The following is an 18,356-nucleotide window of genomic DNA, read 5'->3' as shown; positions in this document are numbered from 1 at the left end:
CAACGATCGATATGGAAAATCGCTGCGCTAGCACATTGGTTACATGTGTGGTTTGTCGCCTATGCGGGTTGGAAAGACTCTCATCCCAATGAGACCTTTGGCCATTTTCACACATCCAACATTCGAAGTTCAAAGACATGGATATACCCAAGGCTGTTGAGTAGAGATGCGCAAACACAAACTGTAAGTTAGACATGTAGTGTCAGGTGCTGAACTCTGACCACGGATTTCCAGAAGTTTGAGAGTCCAGGGGGATATAGAGATTTCCAGCTCCAAAGTTAGGATCCCCATTGATTTCAATAGGGTTTGGTTTCAAGTTCAATGCCAGAACCGAACTTAAGACTAAAGTTTGGTCAGTTACCAGAACCTGAACTTCCACTGGTCTGCTCATCCCTACTGTTGAGTTTGGGTCAAGAGACCTGTGTCCGTTCCGGACATTGCAGATTTGTGAAACCGATCTTAGACTGTATTCTCACCTCCTGGTTGTTTTTGCACAATTTTTCTAGAACATTTTTGGCATATGGCTTAAATTGTAGTTTACTCTTTAGATTAGTTGGCTATAAAATATTTTGGACGAAAAAGGATCAAAGGGTGAAACTAATTAATGCTTTTTTTTTTTTTTTTGCAGACTGGAGAGAAGCTGCAGAACTTGAGAAATTTGCAGAAGCGGTGATAATCGCAACCCCGGACAGACTGCATAAGGTATATGTTCAGAAATGTAGCCTCCCTTATTAGTCATGATGCTACAGCAGGTGCGAGGAGGAGGCTGTAATGAGGTCCCTGCACTCTTTGCTGCATCCCTCACTGGGTGCACCATGAGCATCTGCTCTAGGCCAAATTCTCTTTCATATCTCCCATCTCCCATGGTGACCTTAATACATCTCTTGTTGTGAAATGCCAACCAGATGGCACGCAAATGTATTCGACAACCCCCAACCCTGCACCTGCAGTGCAGACCCCAGAACAGCCATTGTGATTCCAGAGCTGCCGTCACATGCACCAGTTTTGTGTGTTGGGATTTGATTGCATTTTACAGTTGTGTTGTAGTGATGTTCCTATAAATCTTCTTATGTTAATTCATCCATGTAACAACATATTTATATCATTATATATTTTTCTAAGTGTTTTAAAACTTTAAAAAAGGCAAAGAAAAAGTTTTACCAAATTTAATTTTCCACTATAATTGAAATATTAATTAGCTGGTTGTCATTTGTATGCTGCGGTGTAATCACAGTGAGCATCTGTAAAGAAAATTACATGGTTTTGTCATCATATATACATTTATCTGTGGCTTTGCCATCATACGTGCATTTACACTAATTGCATGCAGTGTGACATACTCAGCTTTAAAGGGGTTGCCAGGCCTAGGGGTACAAATCTGCAGTCACTCTGTATGACTGCAGACTTGGGAATCCGCACTGCGCATTGTCAGGATTCTCTGATGCCGGGAGCCGGTGGTCACCTGACCAAAAGTACACGACCTGCATACTTCCGGCTACTTCCGGCCACGGTCTGACTAGATGCGTCTGACCTTACTCAGTACACTGACATTGAGTAACACTGCGCATGTCTAGTTGGCATGTGACCGCATGTATGCAAATCACATACTTGTGGTCACACAACCTGCTGCCAGCACAAAAGAATCCTCACAGCGCGCAGTGCGGATTTACAAGCCTGTAGTCATAGAGTGACTGGACCGGACAACGCCTTGAACGTTTTGTTCCCACAAAGAGTTTTTAGTGTTTTTTTGATGATGCATATTTTCTGACTGCAAAAAACAAACACAAAAATGTAATAAAACAACTCAACCTAATTTACATAATAGGTGCAAAAATTCTGCAATGTCAAAAACTCACCAAATACTGATCGTGGGAATGCAGCCTTAGAGTTCCAGCAGAATGAATGGAATTTGCAGAAATCTGATGCCCACTATGCTTTTTTTTGCACTTCGTAAACTGACCTGTGGTTTTGTTTTGTAATCTACAACATGTCAGTTTCTCTTGCGGGTACGCTGAGGTTTATATGCGGATTTTCCCCATAGAATTGTATAAAATTTGCAGGTAAAAAAACACATATGATCAGCACATGACTGTAGCAATAGATTTGTCAAAGCCAAATATCAGAATGTATCAAAAACAAAGAAGCTTTAAGTAAAACAGGACACACACAAAAAATAGTAAAAAATGTGATAAAACGCACTTAAAAAAGCATAAGTTGCCTAATTTACCTAAAAATCTGCAACTTCAAAAACTCATCGTGGGAACTAAATTGGCTTATGGTAGATTGACGAGCTTTTCCGATCTGTGGGTGTTTTACACACAGGACCAACACTGATCAACCAAGCAAAAGGGCATTGGCGCTTGTTACTTACATCGGCCTGATCTGTAGAACCAGACACAGACATATGCAGTGAAGCGCCCCGGCTTTTCAAGCAAGGGCCATCACTGCTACTTTGTTCTGTTGATGTACTATACTAATGGCTTTTGATACAAAAACTCGGAATAGCCCTGTTACATCTAAAGAGATGTTACTTGATGGGGTTTGAGGCCGTTGCGTCCTCACCCGTTACTGGCATGAATGTACCAGGGCACTTCTCCAAAGCCTAGTCCCTTTTTTTACATATTGGGAACCTTCTTTTTAAAGGGACCACACATAAGCCGCCTCTATTTTAAATTCAGTTTTCATCCTTACAAGAACAAAAAGTGTTGTGACATTGATAGGCATAGATATAAATATTATACCCAACTCTAACATATGCCTCTGTGCTTTGTACATATCTTTAGATTTCCTTCTCTAAATTGTCTGTTTTTAGGAACCTGCAATAGCCTTTGCCAAGAAAGGATATCATATTCTTCTGGAAAAACCCATGGCTGTAAGTGATTACATTTAATATCTACAAATTGTGTGTAATTTTTTTTTTTAGAGGCAGGTGATAACTAAATAACACAGCCATCATCTGAGCCACATCAAAGATAGGGACATATTGTTAGCAGACAGTTAAGATGATTGCACACCCCTTGACTATGCCCCTAACACGGTCAGTGTCGGGAAAGAATGAAAGGGGTTATTCCAGACTTTGATATTGATGACTTAGATATCCTTAACTGTTCATCAATAAACAAAAATAAATTTTGAATTTCCATGCTCTGTCTTTGGCATAGGCTATTAATAGCAGGTTAGTGGGGGGTCCAACATCCAGTGCCCACACGATCAGCTGTTAGCAGGTCCTGCAGTGGCTGAAGTTAACAGTGTATGAAGCCAGGACACCACAGCTGCATACATGGTGTCATGGCCAGTCTACAGATCAAACTCCATTTACTGTTTACCCTCAGCCACCTCACCTCCTGCTAACAGCTGATCGTTGGTGGTGTCGGATGCTGGACCCCCACTAACCTGATAATGATGATGGATCCAAAGGGTGGTTCATCAATATTCTAAAGGTTCTCCATACACATTAGATAAAATTCAGCTGAACCCGCTGATTTTTTTTTTTTTTAATTCGTTTTTTGATTGCAGGATAAAACATACACACATTTGTTTGTATTCATCGTTATCCATTAATTACAGAAAATTACCATACATAGCCATGTCGAAAGTATTATAAAAGTAATAAACTGTGCACGTTGATCATCAATGTCTTATTTTGAACCTTAACTACATTTACTTCTAATAAAACCTCTAAAACTAACATAGTGCCGCCTGCAGGAGAGTTCTAAATAGATTCCGCCCTGCGAGTAAATAGTGTCTGCATAATCGTACACCCTTTTCTTATGCATATACTGAGTTATTTTGACCTAAACAGTATGGTAGGATGAGTTCCATCTTCCCCAAATCTTCTCAAATTTGGCTGGACAACCTCTATTTTGATACAGCGTTCGCTCGTATGAAACAATTGAATTCACCAAGTCAACCCATGCTCTAAGAGATGGACGAGAACCTCCCATCCACCGTAGTGCCAACACCTTTCACGCCATAAACAGCGTCTCCCTCAGAAAAATTCCCGTGTGGTGATCCCAGGCCTCCGCTTCCCATACTCCAAACAAACATACCAGTGGCTCAAGTGGGACAGGGATCGACACCAAGGATGTCAGTAGTGTCGTCACCTCTCTCCAATATTGAAAAATAACAGGACATTTCCATATCATATGGATAAAATCTGCATCACTGGAGTGACACCTCAAGCAGTCTGATGAATGAAGACGGCCCATTTTAAAAAGACGAGTCGGGGTCAAATAGGAATGATATATGATGTACAGTTGGGTCATCCTATTATTGATTGATGGGGAGACCTTAGTTGGAGACTCCAAAATTTCATCCCATTCTTCTCCCAGCGTATCTGGAAGGAGCTTCCCCCATTTCCCTCTAATTGAATCTATGGTAGATCCTTCGCCTATGGATAACAGATAGGTATATATAGAGGAAATAAGTCCCTGAGGGCCTTGCGAATTAAGAATTCCTATTAACGGTAGAGTTGAAATAGCTCGACCTGTACCCATATTCCGTACATGTGATTGGAAAGCTGATCTTAATTGTAGGTAGCGGAGAAATTGAGACTTCCATATGTTATGAGTATTTTGTAATTGTTCAAAGGAGACAAAAATCCCCTGATTATGTATATTACTCACTGTGAGGACACCATACGATATCCAAAATTCAGTAGACGGGTGGCCTAATAATCCCAGAAAATAACCATTATTCCACAGCGGCATTTCGGCTGCTATATCGACAAATTTTGTTACTTTTTTAATTTGCCTCCATATTGATCGTGCCAATCGGAGCAGAGAAAGCAAACGAGGAACAGCAATTTTCTCCATCTCCAAAAAACCCAGTGGGCAATCAATTTTAGCTGAATGCAGTATATGGCTTTCAGAGTTAGGAAGAGATTTCCCGGGCATCCACTTATTTATCATTTTAGCTTGCCCAGCAAGGTAATATAAATAAAAGTCCGGCAAGGCCGCCCCACCCCCCTGTTTGGGTCTCTGCAGGGTGGATAATTTAAGTTTAGGTCTAGCCTTCCCCCATATGAAAGATGTAGTAAGGGAGTTTAGGGTTGCAAAGAAAGATTTAGGTATTGAAACGGCACTGTGCTGAAAGCAGTAGCTCAATTTTGGGAGCAATATCATTTTGATCAGGTTGATACGACCAGCCACAGATAGCGGGAGCTTGTCCCAGGTAGCAAATTTAGATTTAACCACATCCAGTAGTGGATATATATTGAGATGCAAATCTAGGTGACTGTGTTGGGACATATGTATTCCCAGATATTTAAAATTGGAGACAATGGGCAGCAGCGAGAGGGTTTCAAGACATGACATTGGGGTATGGGAGAGAGGCATCAGAGCAGACTTATCCCAATTTATATAGAGACCAGAAAATTTACTAAATTTATCAATCATCGTTATTACTTTTGGTAATGTATCTTCCGTTTGGTCCATAAACACCACCATATCATCAGCATAAAGACCAATAATATCCACTCGATCAGCAATATGTATCCCTTTAATGTCTACAGAGGACCTCATCCTTATTGCCAAGGCCTCTATTGCCAAGGCAAATAAAGCTGGGGAGAGAGGACATCGAACCCGCTGATTTTGGCCGGACCAAGTGACTATTTGATGTGTATGGGAACCTCTGGACATCAACTGTCTAGAGAGAGAAGGATCAGGCAGTTGGACTTTCTGTACCCAATCATTTTGTTTTCAGGGGAGTTACATCGCTGAAAGATCTGTCTGGTAGCTGCTTTATCCTCTGTCTTACTTGAAAACACGAGTGTGTGCACCGCTCTGCTCTTCCCAGTGTTAAACCATCACGCTGAGCTGCCTCATGCAAACACTTCCAGCATTGCTACATTCTCCTGTTTTTGGAGACTCTCCAACCGGCCTTGGAGAGTTGCGGCAGAATTTAAAATCACTGTGTCCTTTAGAGTTTTGCTTCCCTGGCCCATCTTCTGCGTCCAGTGGTTATATTAGGCAGCTCCTTCCTCCACACCTTGCCTGAGCTCAGGTTCTAGTTTCTGTTTGTCTCTAGTCAACTGTCAGGCTTCTGTATCGTTTGGTCTCTCCTGTTACCAACATGCTTACTCTTTCTGTCTGATGTCTTCGCTCCTGACCCCAGCTTTGTATTTTGAAACTATGCTGCTCGCCCTGACTTCGGAGTTTCTGACCACATCTCTGTCTTTGCTCTCTGTGTCTCATATTTTGCATTTGACCTGTTGGTCAGCTGCTTCGGTTCCATGGACTGCTCTGGAGTGTCACCTGGTGTCTACCCTAATGCCTCAAGCCTATCCTCACCATCAGAGGCTCTAGTGAAGACCAGGTAGCCACCTAGTTGTGCCCCTCCAGGGTTAACCCAACCAGTGGCGCAGTAGGTCCACACCCACCGATGTCACACAGTGGAGCATTTCACACTTATCCTCTGTAGGATTTGTATAAGTCCAGACAAGAAAACCCCTTTGTGCGCCTCAATATGGGATGGAGACCTACGGTTTATCGGTACAGTAGGAGGCATGTACCTGTACAGCAGGCCACTTACAAAATAGAGCCGTAATACTGCCGGGCACATAATCACCAGCCATCTCCAAGGATCGTCATTGTAACGCAAGATGTAAAAGTCATTTTGCTGCTTTTTGTTTTGGGTGAAATTTCCACTAATTAACTAAATAGTACAAACAACAGATGGACGATTGATGCAGCGCTGCGCGCTCAGTATATGGCAGAGATGTTGTCGTTGCCATCTATATATACCGACTGAGCAAGTAAAAGTTATACTGAAAGAACCTCCTCATGCTAAATCAATAAAATCTGATTTACACATCTTCCTCTTTTTATAAAAAGAGTAGAAGCTGAGTGTAGGTAATAATTGTTGGTAAAGGGTAGGTCCGATGGCTACAGTTCTTTTACTGCTCCATGGCAACATAAGAAAAAGTGGCGGAGAATCGGCACTCAGAGGAAGGCAGAGGAACAGCTATTTCTGCAGGCACTATCCTACGGGAAAGACAAAGTTTCTTTAACGCGTTGATGCCAATAGTGCTGAGTTGTATCTGTAGCCATCAGCAACTGAACAGACACATCTTTCTTACGCCACCGCTTTGGAAACTCAACCAGTGATGTACACTGTGTGCAGAATTATTAGGCATGTTGTATTTTAGAGGATTATTTTTATTATTGATCAACAACTATTTTCTCAGTCAACCCAAAAGACTCATAAATATCAAAGCTTAATATTTGTGGAAGTTGGAGTGGGTTTTTTTTAGATTTGGCTATCTTAGGAGGATATCTGTTTGTGCAGGTGACTATTACTGTGCAGAATTATTAGGCTACTTAATAAAAGCCAAATATATTCCCATCTCACTTGTTTATTTTCACCAGGTAAACCAATATAACTGCACGAAATTTAGAAATAAACATTTCTGACATGCAAAAAAACAAAAAATTAGTGACCAATATAGCCACCTTTCTTTATGATGACACTCAGCAGTCTTCCATCCATAGATTCTGTCAGTTGCTTGATCTGTTTACGATCAACATTGCGTGCAGCAGCCACCACAGCCTCCCAGACACTGTTCCGAGAGGTGGACTGTTTTCCCTCCCTGTAGATCTCACATTTTATGAGGGACCACAGGTTCTCTATGGGGTTCAGATCAGGTGAACAAGGGGACCATGTCATTATTTTTTCTTCTTTGAGACCTTTACTGGCCAGCCACGCTGTGGAGTGGTTGGAGGCATGTGATGGAGCATTGTCCTGCATGAAAATCATGTTTTTCTTGAATGATACCGACTTCTTCCTGTACCACTGATTGAAGAAGTTGTCTTCCAGAAACTGGCAGTAGGCCTGGGAGTTGAACTTCACTCCATCCTCAACCCGAAAAGGTTCTGTTATGATCTGGTGGCCTAGGAGCAGCATGGATGAGCTCTGGAGTAGGTGGCCTCTATACTGACCGCAGACCCTGAACTTAACACCGCAACTATAAGTAGCCGTGGGATGTTCCTGTCACTCCCTCGACACCTCGTCACAGCCGAAGGACTAATTACCCCTAAAGGAAGAAACAGGAAAACTATCTTGCCTCAGAGAAAATCCCCAAAGGAAAGACAGCCCCCCACAAATATTGACTGTGAGAGGAGAGGGAAATTAAAAACGCAGACTGAAAACAGAATTTAGCAAAGGAGGCCACGCTACCTAGAAAGAAAAGACAGGACAGAGTACTGTGCGGTCAGTATTAAAATACTACAAAAATCCACCACAGAGAATACAAAAATCTCCACACCTAACTAAAGGCATGGAGGGTAACTCTGCGACTCAAGAGCTTCCAGCTTGGCTGAATAAATCCTTACACAGACAAAGCTGGACAAGAAAAAAACATAGCAAATCACTGAACTATAAAGTCCACCGCATGTGGACTGCAAAAACAAAGCCAGGACTTATCTTTGATGATTTGGACAATCCAGCAGGAGAAACCAGGCAGAGATGTGAATCCTCCAGAAAAACAATGGACAACTGGCACTCAGTAAAGGGTGAAGCCAGACTAAATAGCCCCGTCCAAAGTGGAAGCACCTGATGACTGCTGTGAAGGACAAACAGCAGCACTACCACTTATAACCACCGGAGGGAGCTCAAGAGCAGAACCCACAACAGAATTCACAACAGTACCCCCCCCTTGAGGAGGGGTCACCGAACCCTCACCAGAGCCCCCAGGCCGATCCGGACGAGCCAAATGGAAGGCACGAACCAAATTGTCAGCATGAACATCGGAGGCAACAACCCAAGAATTATCCTCCTGGCCATAATCCTTCCACTTGACAAGATACTGAAGCCTCCGTCTTGAAAAATGAGAATCCAAGATCTTCTCCACAACATTCTCCAACTCCCCATCAATCAACACCGGGGCAGGAGGATCAACAAAGGGAACCATGGGCACCACATATTTCCGCAACAAAGATCTATGAAAAACATTATGGATGGAAAAAGAGGCTGGAAGGGCCAAACGAAAAGACACTGGATTGATAATCTCAGAAATCCTATAAGGACCAATAAACCGAGGCTTAAACTTCGGGGAAGAAACCTTCATAGGAACATGACAAGAAGACAACCAGACCAAATCCCCAACCCAAAGCCGGGAACCCACACGCCGACGACGGTTGGCAAACCGCTGAGCCTCCTCCTGAGACAACACTAAATTGTCCACAACATGAGCCCACATCTGCTGCAACCTGTCAACCACAGAGTCCACCCCAGGACAATCAGAAGACTCAACCTGCCCTGAAGAAAAGCGAGGATGAAACCCAGAATTACAAAAGAATGGTGAAACCAAGGTAGCCAAACTAGCCCGATTATTAAGGGCAAACTCGGCCAATGGCAAGAAAGCCACCCAATCATCCTGATCGGCAGACACAAAGCATCTCAAATAAGTTTCCAAAGTCTGGTTAGTTCGCTCGGTTTGGCCGTTTGTCTGAGGATGAAATGCGGAAGAAAAAGACAAATCAATGCCCAGCTTAGCACAAAAGGACCGCCAAAACCTAGAAACAAACTGGGAACCTCTATCGGACACAATATTCTCCGGAATGCCGTGCAAACGAACCACATGCTGAAAAAGCAACGGAACCAACTCAGAAGAGGAAGGCAATTTAGGCAAAGGTACCAAATGAACCATCTTAGAAAACCGGTCACAGACCACCCAGATAACAGACATCCTCTGGGAAACGGGAAGATCCGAAATAAAATCCATAGAAATATGCGTCCAAGGCCTCTCAGGGACCGGCAAAGGCAAAAGCAACCCACTGGCGCGGGAGCAGCAAGGTTTGGCCCGCGCACAAGTCCCACAGGACTGCACAAAAGAACACACATCCCGTGACAAAGAAGGCCACCAAAAGGACCTACTAACCAAATCTCTGGTACCAAAAATCCCAGGATGGCCAGCCAACACAGAACAGTGAACCTCAGAAATCACTTTACTAGTCCATCTGTCAGGAACAAACAGTTTCCCCGCTGGACAGCGATCAGGTTTATCAGCCTGAAACTCCTGAAGAACCCGTCGCAAATCAGGGGAGATGGCAGAAAGAATCACCCCCTCCTTCAGAATACCAACCGGCTCAAGAATCCCAGGGGAATCAGGCAAAAAACTCCTAGAGAGGGCATCAGCCTTAACATTCTTAGAACCCGGAAGATACGAGACAACAAAATCAAAATGGGAGAAAAACAGGGACCATCGGGCCTGTCTAGGATTCAGCCGCTTGGCAGACTCGAGGTAAATCAGATTCTTATGATCGGTCAAGACCACAATACGGTGCTTGGCCCCCTCAAGCCAATGTCGCCACTCCTCAAATGCCCACTTCATAGCCAACAACTCACGATTGCTGACATCATAATTGCGTTCCGCAGGCGAAAACTTTCGAGAAAAGAAGGCACACGGTTTCATCAAGGAACCATCAGAATTCCTCTGAGACAAAACGGCCCCTGCCCCAATCTCAGAAGCGTCAACCTCAACCTGAAAAGGAAGAGAAACATCCGGCTGACGCAACACAGGGGCAGAAGTAAATCGGCTCTTAAGCTCCTGAAAGGCAGAAACAGCCTCAGAGGACAAATTAGCTACATCAGCGCCCTTCCTCGTCAAATTGGTCAGGGGTTTAAACACACTGGAGAAGTTGGCAATGAAATGGCGATAAAAATTAGCAAAGCCCAAAAATTTCTGAAGGCTCTTCACGGATGTGGGCTGGATCCAATCATGAATGGCCTGAACCTTAACCGGATCCATCTCTATAGATGATGGAGAAAAAATGAAGCCCAAAAAAGAAACCTTCTGTACTCCAAAGAGGCACTTAGACCCCTTCACAAACAAGGCATTATCACGAAGGTCCCGAAATACCATCCTGACTTGTTTCACATGAGACTCCCAATCATCTGAAAAAATCAAAATATCATCCAAATATACAATCATGAATTTATCAAGATAATTCCGAAAAATATCATGCATGAAGGACTGAAACACAGATGGGGCATTAGAGAGTCCGAATGGCATCACAAGATATTCAAAATGGCCCTCTGGCGTATTAAACGCAGTTTTCCATTCGTCACCCTGCTTAATACGAACAAGATTATATGCCCCTCGAAGGTCAATCTTAGTAAACCAACTAGCCCCCTTAATCCTGGCAAACAAATCAGAAAGCAAAGGCAAAGGGTATTGGAATTTGACCGTGATCTTATTCAAGAGGCGATAATCAATACAGGGTCTCAAGGAGCCATCCTTCTTGGCAACAAAAAAAAAACCTGCTCCCAATGGAGAAGAAGATGGCCGAATATGCCCCTTCTCCAAAGACTCCTTTACATAGCTCCGCATGGCGGTATGTTCCGGCACAGACAGGTTGAAAAGTCGGCCCTTAGGAAACTTAGAGCCTGGAATCAAGTCAATAGCACAATCACAGTCCCTATGCGGTGGAAGGGAACTGGACTTGGGCTCATCGAAAACATCCTGGAAATCTGACAGAAACTCAGGAATTTCAGAAGAGGGGGAGGAGGAAATTGACATCAGAGGAACGTCATCATGAACCCCCTGACAACCCCAACTAGTCACAGACATAGATTTCCAATCCCACACCGGATTATGTACCTGTAGCTATGGAAACCCCAGCACAATAGCATCATGCAAATTATGCAACACCAGGAAACAACAATCTTCCTGATGGGCTGGCGCCATGCACATGGTTAACTGTGTCCAAAACTGAGGTTTATTTTTAGCCAATGGTGTAGCATCAATACCCCTCAAAGGGATAGGACTCCGCAAAGGCTGTAAGGGAAAACCACAATGTCTGGCAAATTCTAAGTCCATCAAATTTAAAGCGGCGCCTGAATCCACAAATGCCATGACAGAGAATGACGATAATGAGCAGATCAGGGTCACAGATAACAGAAATTTAGGTTGTACAGTACTGATGGTAACGGAATTAGCGATTCTCTTGGCACGCTTAGGGCAATCAGAAATAACATGAGCAGAATCGCCGCAGTAAAAGCACAACCTATTCTGACGTCTGAATCCTTGGCGTTCAGCTCTAGACATAATCCTATCACACTGCATAGGCTCAGGACTCCGCTCGGAAGACAATGCCATAGTGTGCACAACTCTGCGCTCACGCAAGCGCCGATCAATTTGAATGGCCAGAGACATAGAATCACTCAGACCTGCAGGCGTGGGGAAGCCCACCATAACATCTTTAACAGATTCAGAAAGACCCTTTCTGAAAATTGCCGCCAAAGCATCCTCATTCCACTTAGTAAGCACAGACCATTTTCTAAATTTCTGGCAATATGATTCTGCCGCTTCTTGACCCTGACACAGGGCCAACAATGTTTTCTCAGCATGTTCCACAGAATTAGGTTCATCATACAATAACCCAAGCGCCTGAAAAAAGGTGTCTACATTAAGCAAGGCCGGATTCCCAGATTCCAGGAAAAATGTCCAATCCTGCTGGTCGCCACGCAACAGAGAAATGACAATTTTTACCTGCTGGATGGGATCACCAGAGGAACGGGGCTTCAGAGCAAAAAACAGTTTACAGTTATTTTTAAAGCTCAAAAATTTGGACCTCTCCCCAAAAAACAGATCGGGGGTAGGAATTCTAGGCTCTAAAACAGGAGTCTGCACAATATATAATCAGAAATACCCTGTACTCTAGCAGCAAGTTGATCCACCCGAGAAGCAAGTCCCTGAACATCCATGTCAGCGCCTAACTCTTGAGCCACCAAGAGGTGAAGAGGGAAAAATAAACACAACAGAGTACAGAAAAAAAAAATGGCTCAGCACTTTCTTTCCCTTCTTTTGAGATGCGGTTAACTCATTGTTGGCCAGTTGTACTGTTATGATCTGGTGGCCTAGGAGCAGCATGGACGAGCTCTGGAGTAGGTGGCCTCTATACTGACCGCAGACCCTGAACTTAACACATCAACTAGAAGTAGCCGTGGGATGTTCCTGTCACTCCCTCGTCACCTCGTCACAGCCGGAGGACTAATTACCCCTAAAGGAAGAAACAGGAAAACTATCTTGCCTCAGAGAAAATCCCCAAAGGAAAGACAGCCCCCCACAAATATTGACTGTGAGAGGAGAGGGAAATTACAAACGCAGACTGAAAACAGAATTTAGCAAAGGAGGCCACGCTACCTAGAAAGAAAATACAGGACAGAGTACTGTGCGGTCAGTATTAAAATACTACAAAAATCCACCACAGAGAATACAAAAATCTCCACACCTAACTAAAGGCATGGAGGGTAACTCTGCGACTCAAGAGCTTCCAGCTTGGCTGAATAAATCCTTACACAGACAAAGCTGGACAAGAAAAAACATAGCAATTCACTGAACTATAAAGTCCACCGCATGTGGACTGCAAAAACAAAGCCAGGACTTATCTTTGATGATTTGGACAATCCAGCAGGAGAAACCAGGCAGAGATGTGAATCCTCCAGAAAAACAATGGACAACTGGCACTCCGTAAAGGGTGAAGCCAGACTAAATAGCCCCGTCCAAAGTGGAAGCACCTGATGACTGCTGTGAAGGACAAACAGCAGCACTACCACTTATAACCACCGGAGGGAGCCCAAGAGCAGAACCCACAACAGAATTCACAACAAGGTCCCACAAGTTCATCTTTGATGATACCAGCCCATACTAGTCCCCCACCTCCACCTTGCTCGTGTCTGAGTCGGAGTGGAGCGCTCTGTCCTTTACTGATCTAGCCTCTGGCTTATCCGTCTGGCCCATCAAGAGTCACTCTCATTTCATCAGTCCATAAAACCTTTGAAAAGTCAGTCTTAAGATACTTCTTGACCCAGTCTTGACATTTTATCTTATGTTTCTTGTTCAAAGGTGATCGTTTTTCAGCCTTCCTTACCTTGGCCATGTCCCTCAGTATCGCACACCTTGTGCTTTTTGTTACTCCAGTAACGTTACAGCTCTGAAATATGGCAAAACTGGTGACAAATGGCATCTTGGCAGCTTCACGCTTGATTTTCCTCAATTCATGGGAAGTTATTTTGCGCCTTTTTTGCCCAACACGCTTCTTGCGACCCTGTTGGCTATTTGCCATGAAACGCTTGATTGTTCAGTGATCACGCTTGAAAAGTTTGGCAATTTCAAGACTGCTGCATCTCTCTGCAAGACATCTCACAATTTTGGACTTTTCAGAGCCCGTCAAATCTCTCTTCTGACCCATTTTGCCAAAGGAAAGGAAGTTGCCTAATAATTAAGCACACCTCATATAGGGTTTTGATGTCATTAGACAACACCCCTCCTCATTACAGAGATGCACATCACCTGATTTACTTAATTGGTAGTTGGCTCTCAAGCCTGAACAGCTTGGAGTAGGACAACATGTATAAAAAGTATCGTGATCAAAATACAACTTGCCTAATAATTCTGCACACAGTGTATATGTTCTGCATATTGGGATATGTTGGGGTAGAAAAAACACAAAGAAAAGTGTACTTGCAGTTGAAAGCTAACAGTTGTGGCACTGTCTCCACAAGTGCCACCTGGCATGGCTCAGGAGCGTTTGCTGTGTTCGCTAATACGCATGTGCCAGACTCTTCACACCATCATTAGGCACTAGGGGGTCCTCGTGTCTTGGCCTGGGTTTTCTTATTGCCTATATAATATAACATATAACACCATTACACCTTCAGTTTTCTTTTCTGTGTCTTATTAGGTTACCCCTGAAGACTGTTGTGAAATAGTCTATACTTGCAAAGAAAATGGCGTCCTCCTTGCTGTGGGACATGTTCTGCGATATCATCCTGTTTCCAGGAAAACAAAGGTAATTTTTCATTTTCACTACTTAATTTACATTTATTGAAATGTTTGTTTTTTGGGCATAAAATGTTACATTTCAAAAAGTTTCCCCAGAATTCTGTACAATATTTTACAAATTTTATCCTCAAATTTCATTCAATTTGGAACCTGCTCGTGGTCTCTGGGCAGCTGGATGATTGGGCCACGTTTATTAAAAGAAGGGAAAATGGCAAAAATTAATGACACCGCATACTCGGTGAGCCGACTCTGCGCTTCCTCCCTCCCGCCTCATTGGATACAAGAGAATGGGGTCATATTGTGACCCCCAAAGGGTGATGCAACGGCGACAAACAAATTGCAACTAGTTTATTGCAGTCGCAGTACTGAGGTTACCCATTCTCTTGTATTGCCTTAACATGTGCCAGCAGATGTTGCGGCCAATGCCATCGTGTGGCCCCAGCCGGATTCTTGCAGAACCCCCTCAGGCCCTGCACTAAGTTTAACACCGTGTGGGGCATCTTCTCATAGTGCAGCCATCCATGTTTGGCCATGATGTGAGAGTATCACCCAACACCTTGGCCTGAAGTACTGCGTATACAGATGCATGGTTCGTAACAAGAGATGTCTACGATAATTGTACTCTAACGAGCCGTGACCTTGTGAGATCATCACGTGACCAGGACAGAGTTTATTATCTTCAATCACAGAAATTAGGGATCTTCAGCGGTCGGCACGAACCCCAGGAAGTCTGGCTGCACAGTCCCTCCAAATAAGAAGATTTCACTTTGGGAAATACATGTATAAGACATAATTCTTACAGAAGGTCCCGCCTTGTTGTAGCGAGGGTGAAGTGGACTCTTTATATGAAGCTGCTTGTATTGTTTACTGGGTGGTTATTTTGATAGGATCCACCTTGTCTTTCGAGCTGATTCTCCGGCTATTAAAGTGTGATCTTTCCTCCTTGACTGTTGAGCTTTGCAGCTTAATTACATTCCCTGTTAATAAATACTGGGCGATCTGTAGATAGTTGTCATGCAGCCGATAAATATACAACTCCACATAAGATAAAGGCTGCCGTAATAGGTGTGATCACACTACTATGAGCGGGTGTACGGTTAGGCCTGATATCAGGGTTTGGCCAGGAGTGGTTCAGAAGATGTGACCTGTATATTTAGGACTTGCTTCGATTGTCCTGACTTCTTAATAACGTATATTTGAGAATAAGGGCGAGATAGATTAGATTACACAGAGTTTTGTTTGCATTCTGTTACCATGGAGACACAGATTCCCATAGCGGCTGTTGTAACTGGAAACCATATACTTATCGGTGATCCCTTTTTTGTACACAGACTTGGCCTTAAAGGTAGATCTTTTTCAATGTATTTTTTTTTTACAGAATGTCTGATAGGTGACGCTTACTCTGCAAAGATAGGGTTTCACTTACACGAATCGATCGGTGGCGTTAAAAGACCGCCAATTAGTATATATTTACCTATTAGTGGTTGTTTAAAGAGGTTGTCCACTACTTTAACATTGAAGGACTATTCTTAAGATAGGTCTTCATGTCTGGCACAACCCGCCGATTAACTGTTCTTAATGTCGACGGCTCAGGTCCAGAGATTCTACTGATGGTGGCTAGGAGGTGGATGTACAGTACCTGGCCACGGCTGCTCTACAGTAGATGGAGCTGTGCTGTGCAGCTCTGTAACTGGAAAGTTTTACTCGACACCGAGATCAGCTGATCGTCAGGGGTATTGGGTGTCGAACCCCCATAGATCAGGCATTGATGAACTGTCCTAAAGATAGGCGATTAATGTTATAGTAGTGGACAACCTCTTTAATAGCCAGTTTACGGTGTATAACGATGTGCACTGAACGATCTGTAATAGGCACAGGCTGCCTACTAATCAGAAGCCTCGCCAGGGATGCCGGCAAGTAGACGGTTCGCATGGCTCCTTTCCAGTGGCCACAGACTACCAATGTGGCCACCTAACCAGGGTCCTGTGAATTTATTTGCTCAACTCTCCCAATAATTGATTAATGACAGTGATGTGTTCATAAAAGCCTTTGTCTTCCTTCACAAATCACAACCAAGTTTGAAAATGGTCATTTAGTAATCGTTTGGCTTAGACATACAGTACAGACCAAAAGTCTGGACACACCTTCTCATTTAAAGATTTTTCTGTATTTTCATGACTATGAAAATTGTACATTCACACTGAAGGCATCAAAACTATGAATTAACACATATAGAATTATATACTTAACAAAAAAGTGTGAAACAACTGAAATTATGTCTTATATTCTAGGTTCTTCAAAGTAGCCACCTTTTGCTTTAATGACTGCTTTGCACACTCTTGACATTCTCTTGATGAGCTTCTAGAGATAGTCACCGGGAATGGTTTTCAATTCACAGGTGTGCCCTGTCAGGTTTAATAAGTGGGATTTCTTGCCTTATAAATGGGGTTGGGACCATCAGTTGTGTTGTGCAGAAGTCTGGTGAATACACAGCTGATAGTCCAACTGAATAGACTGTTAGAATTTGTACTATGGCAAGAAAAAGCAGCTAATAAAAGAAAAACGAATGGCCATCATTACTTTAAGAAATGAAGGTCAGTCAGTCCGAAAAATTGGGAAAACTTTGAAAGTGTCACCAAGTGCAGTTGCAAAAACCATCAAGCGCTACAAAGAAACTGGCTCACATGAGGACTGCCCCAGGAAAGGAAGACCAAGAGTCACCTGTGCTTCTGAGGATAAGTTTCTCCGAGTCACCAGCCTCAGAAATCGCAGGTTAACAGCAGCTCAGATTAGAGACCAGGTCAATGCCACACAGAGTTCTAGCAGCAGACACATCTCTACAACAACTGGTAAGAGGAGACTTTGTGCAGCAGGCGTTCATGGTAAAATAGCTGCTAGGAAACCACTGCTAAGGACAGGCAAGAAGCAGAAGAGACTTGTTTGGGCTAAAGAACACAAGGAATGGACATTAGACCAGTGGAAATCTGTGCTTTGGTCTGATGAGTCCAACTTTGAGATCTTTGGTTCCAACCACCGTGTCTTTGTGCGACGCAGAAAAGGTGAACGGATGGACTCTACATGCTTGGTTCCCACCGTGAAGCATGGTGGAGGAAGTGTGATGGTGTGGGGGTGCTTTGCTGGTGACAATGTTGGGGATTTATTCAAAATTGAAGGCATACTGAACCAGCATGGCTACCACAGCCTCTTGCAGCAGCATGCTATTCCATCCGGTTTGCGTTTAGTTGAACCATCATTTATTTTTCTACAGGACAATGACACCAAACACACCTCCAGGCTGTGTAAGGGCTATTTGACCAAGAAGGAGTGATGGGGTGCTACGCCAGATGACCTGGCCTCCACAGTCACCAGGCCTGAACCCAATCGAGATGGTTTGGGGTGAGCTGGACCGCAGAGTGAAGGCAAAAGAGCCAACAAGTGCTAAGCATCTCTGGGAACGCCTTCAAGATTGTTGGAAGACCATTCCCGGTGACTACTGTTATGATCCGGTGACCTTGGAGCCGCATGGAACACTTTCTCAGGAGAAGGTAGTACCTATACTGACCGCAAACCC

At 43.7% G+C, this 18,356-nt stretch overlaps 1 protein-coding gene across 3 annotated transcripts in view; it reads left to right on the top strand.

Annotated features, from left to right (window-relative positions):
• The window catches only part of LOC143764581 (putative oxidoreductase YteT), a 176,996-nt gene that overhangs the window by 56,761 nt on the left and 101,879 nt on the right, over positions 1 to 18,356 (top strand). For all 3 annotated transcript variants that reach the window (XM_077250282.1, XM_077250283.1, XM_077250284.1), the window contains 3 exons: positions 629 to 702; positions 2,813 to 2,872; positions 14,685 to 14,792. In XM_077250282.1, coding sequence (XP_077106397.1) covers positions 629 to 702; positions 2,813 to 2,872; positions 14,685 to 14,792 — 242 coding nt within the window. The remainder of the gene's footprint in view (positions 1 to 628; positions 703 to 2,812; positions 2,873 to 14,684; positions 14,793 to 18,356) is intronic.

Source organism: Ranitomeya variabilis, chromosome 4 (genome assembly GCF_051348905.1).
Source record: "Ranitomeya variabilis isolate aRanVar5 chromosome 4, aRanVar5.hap1, whole genome shotgun sequence".
NCBI classification, from domain to species: Eukaryota; Metazoa; Chordata; class Amphibia; order Anura; family Dendrobatidae; genus Ranitomeya; species Ranitomeya variabilis.
This window is presented reverse-complemented; position numbering and strand designations above follow the sequence as displayed.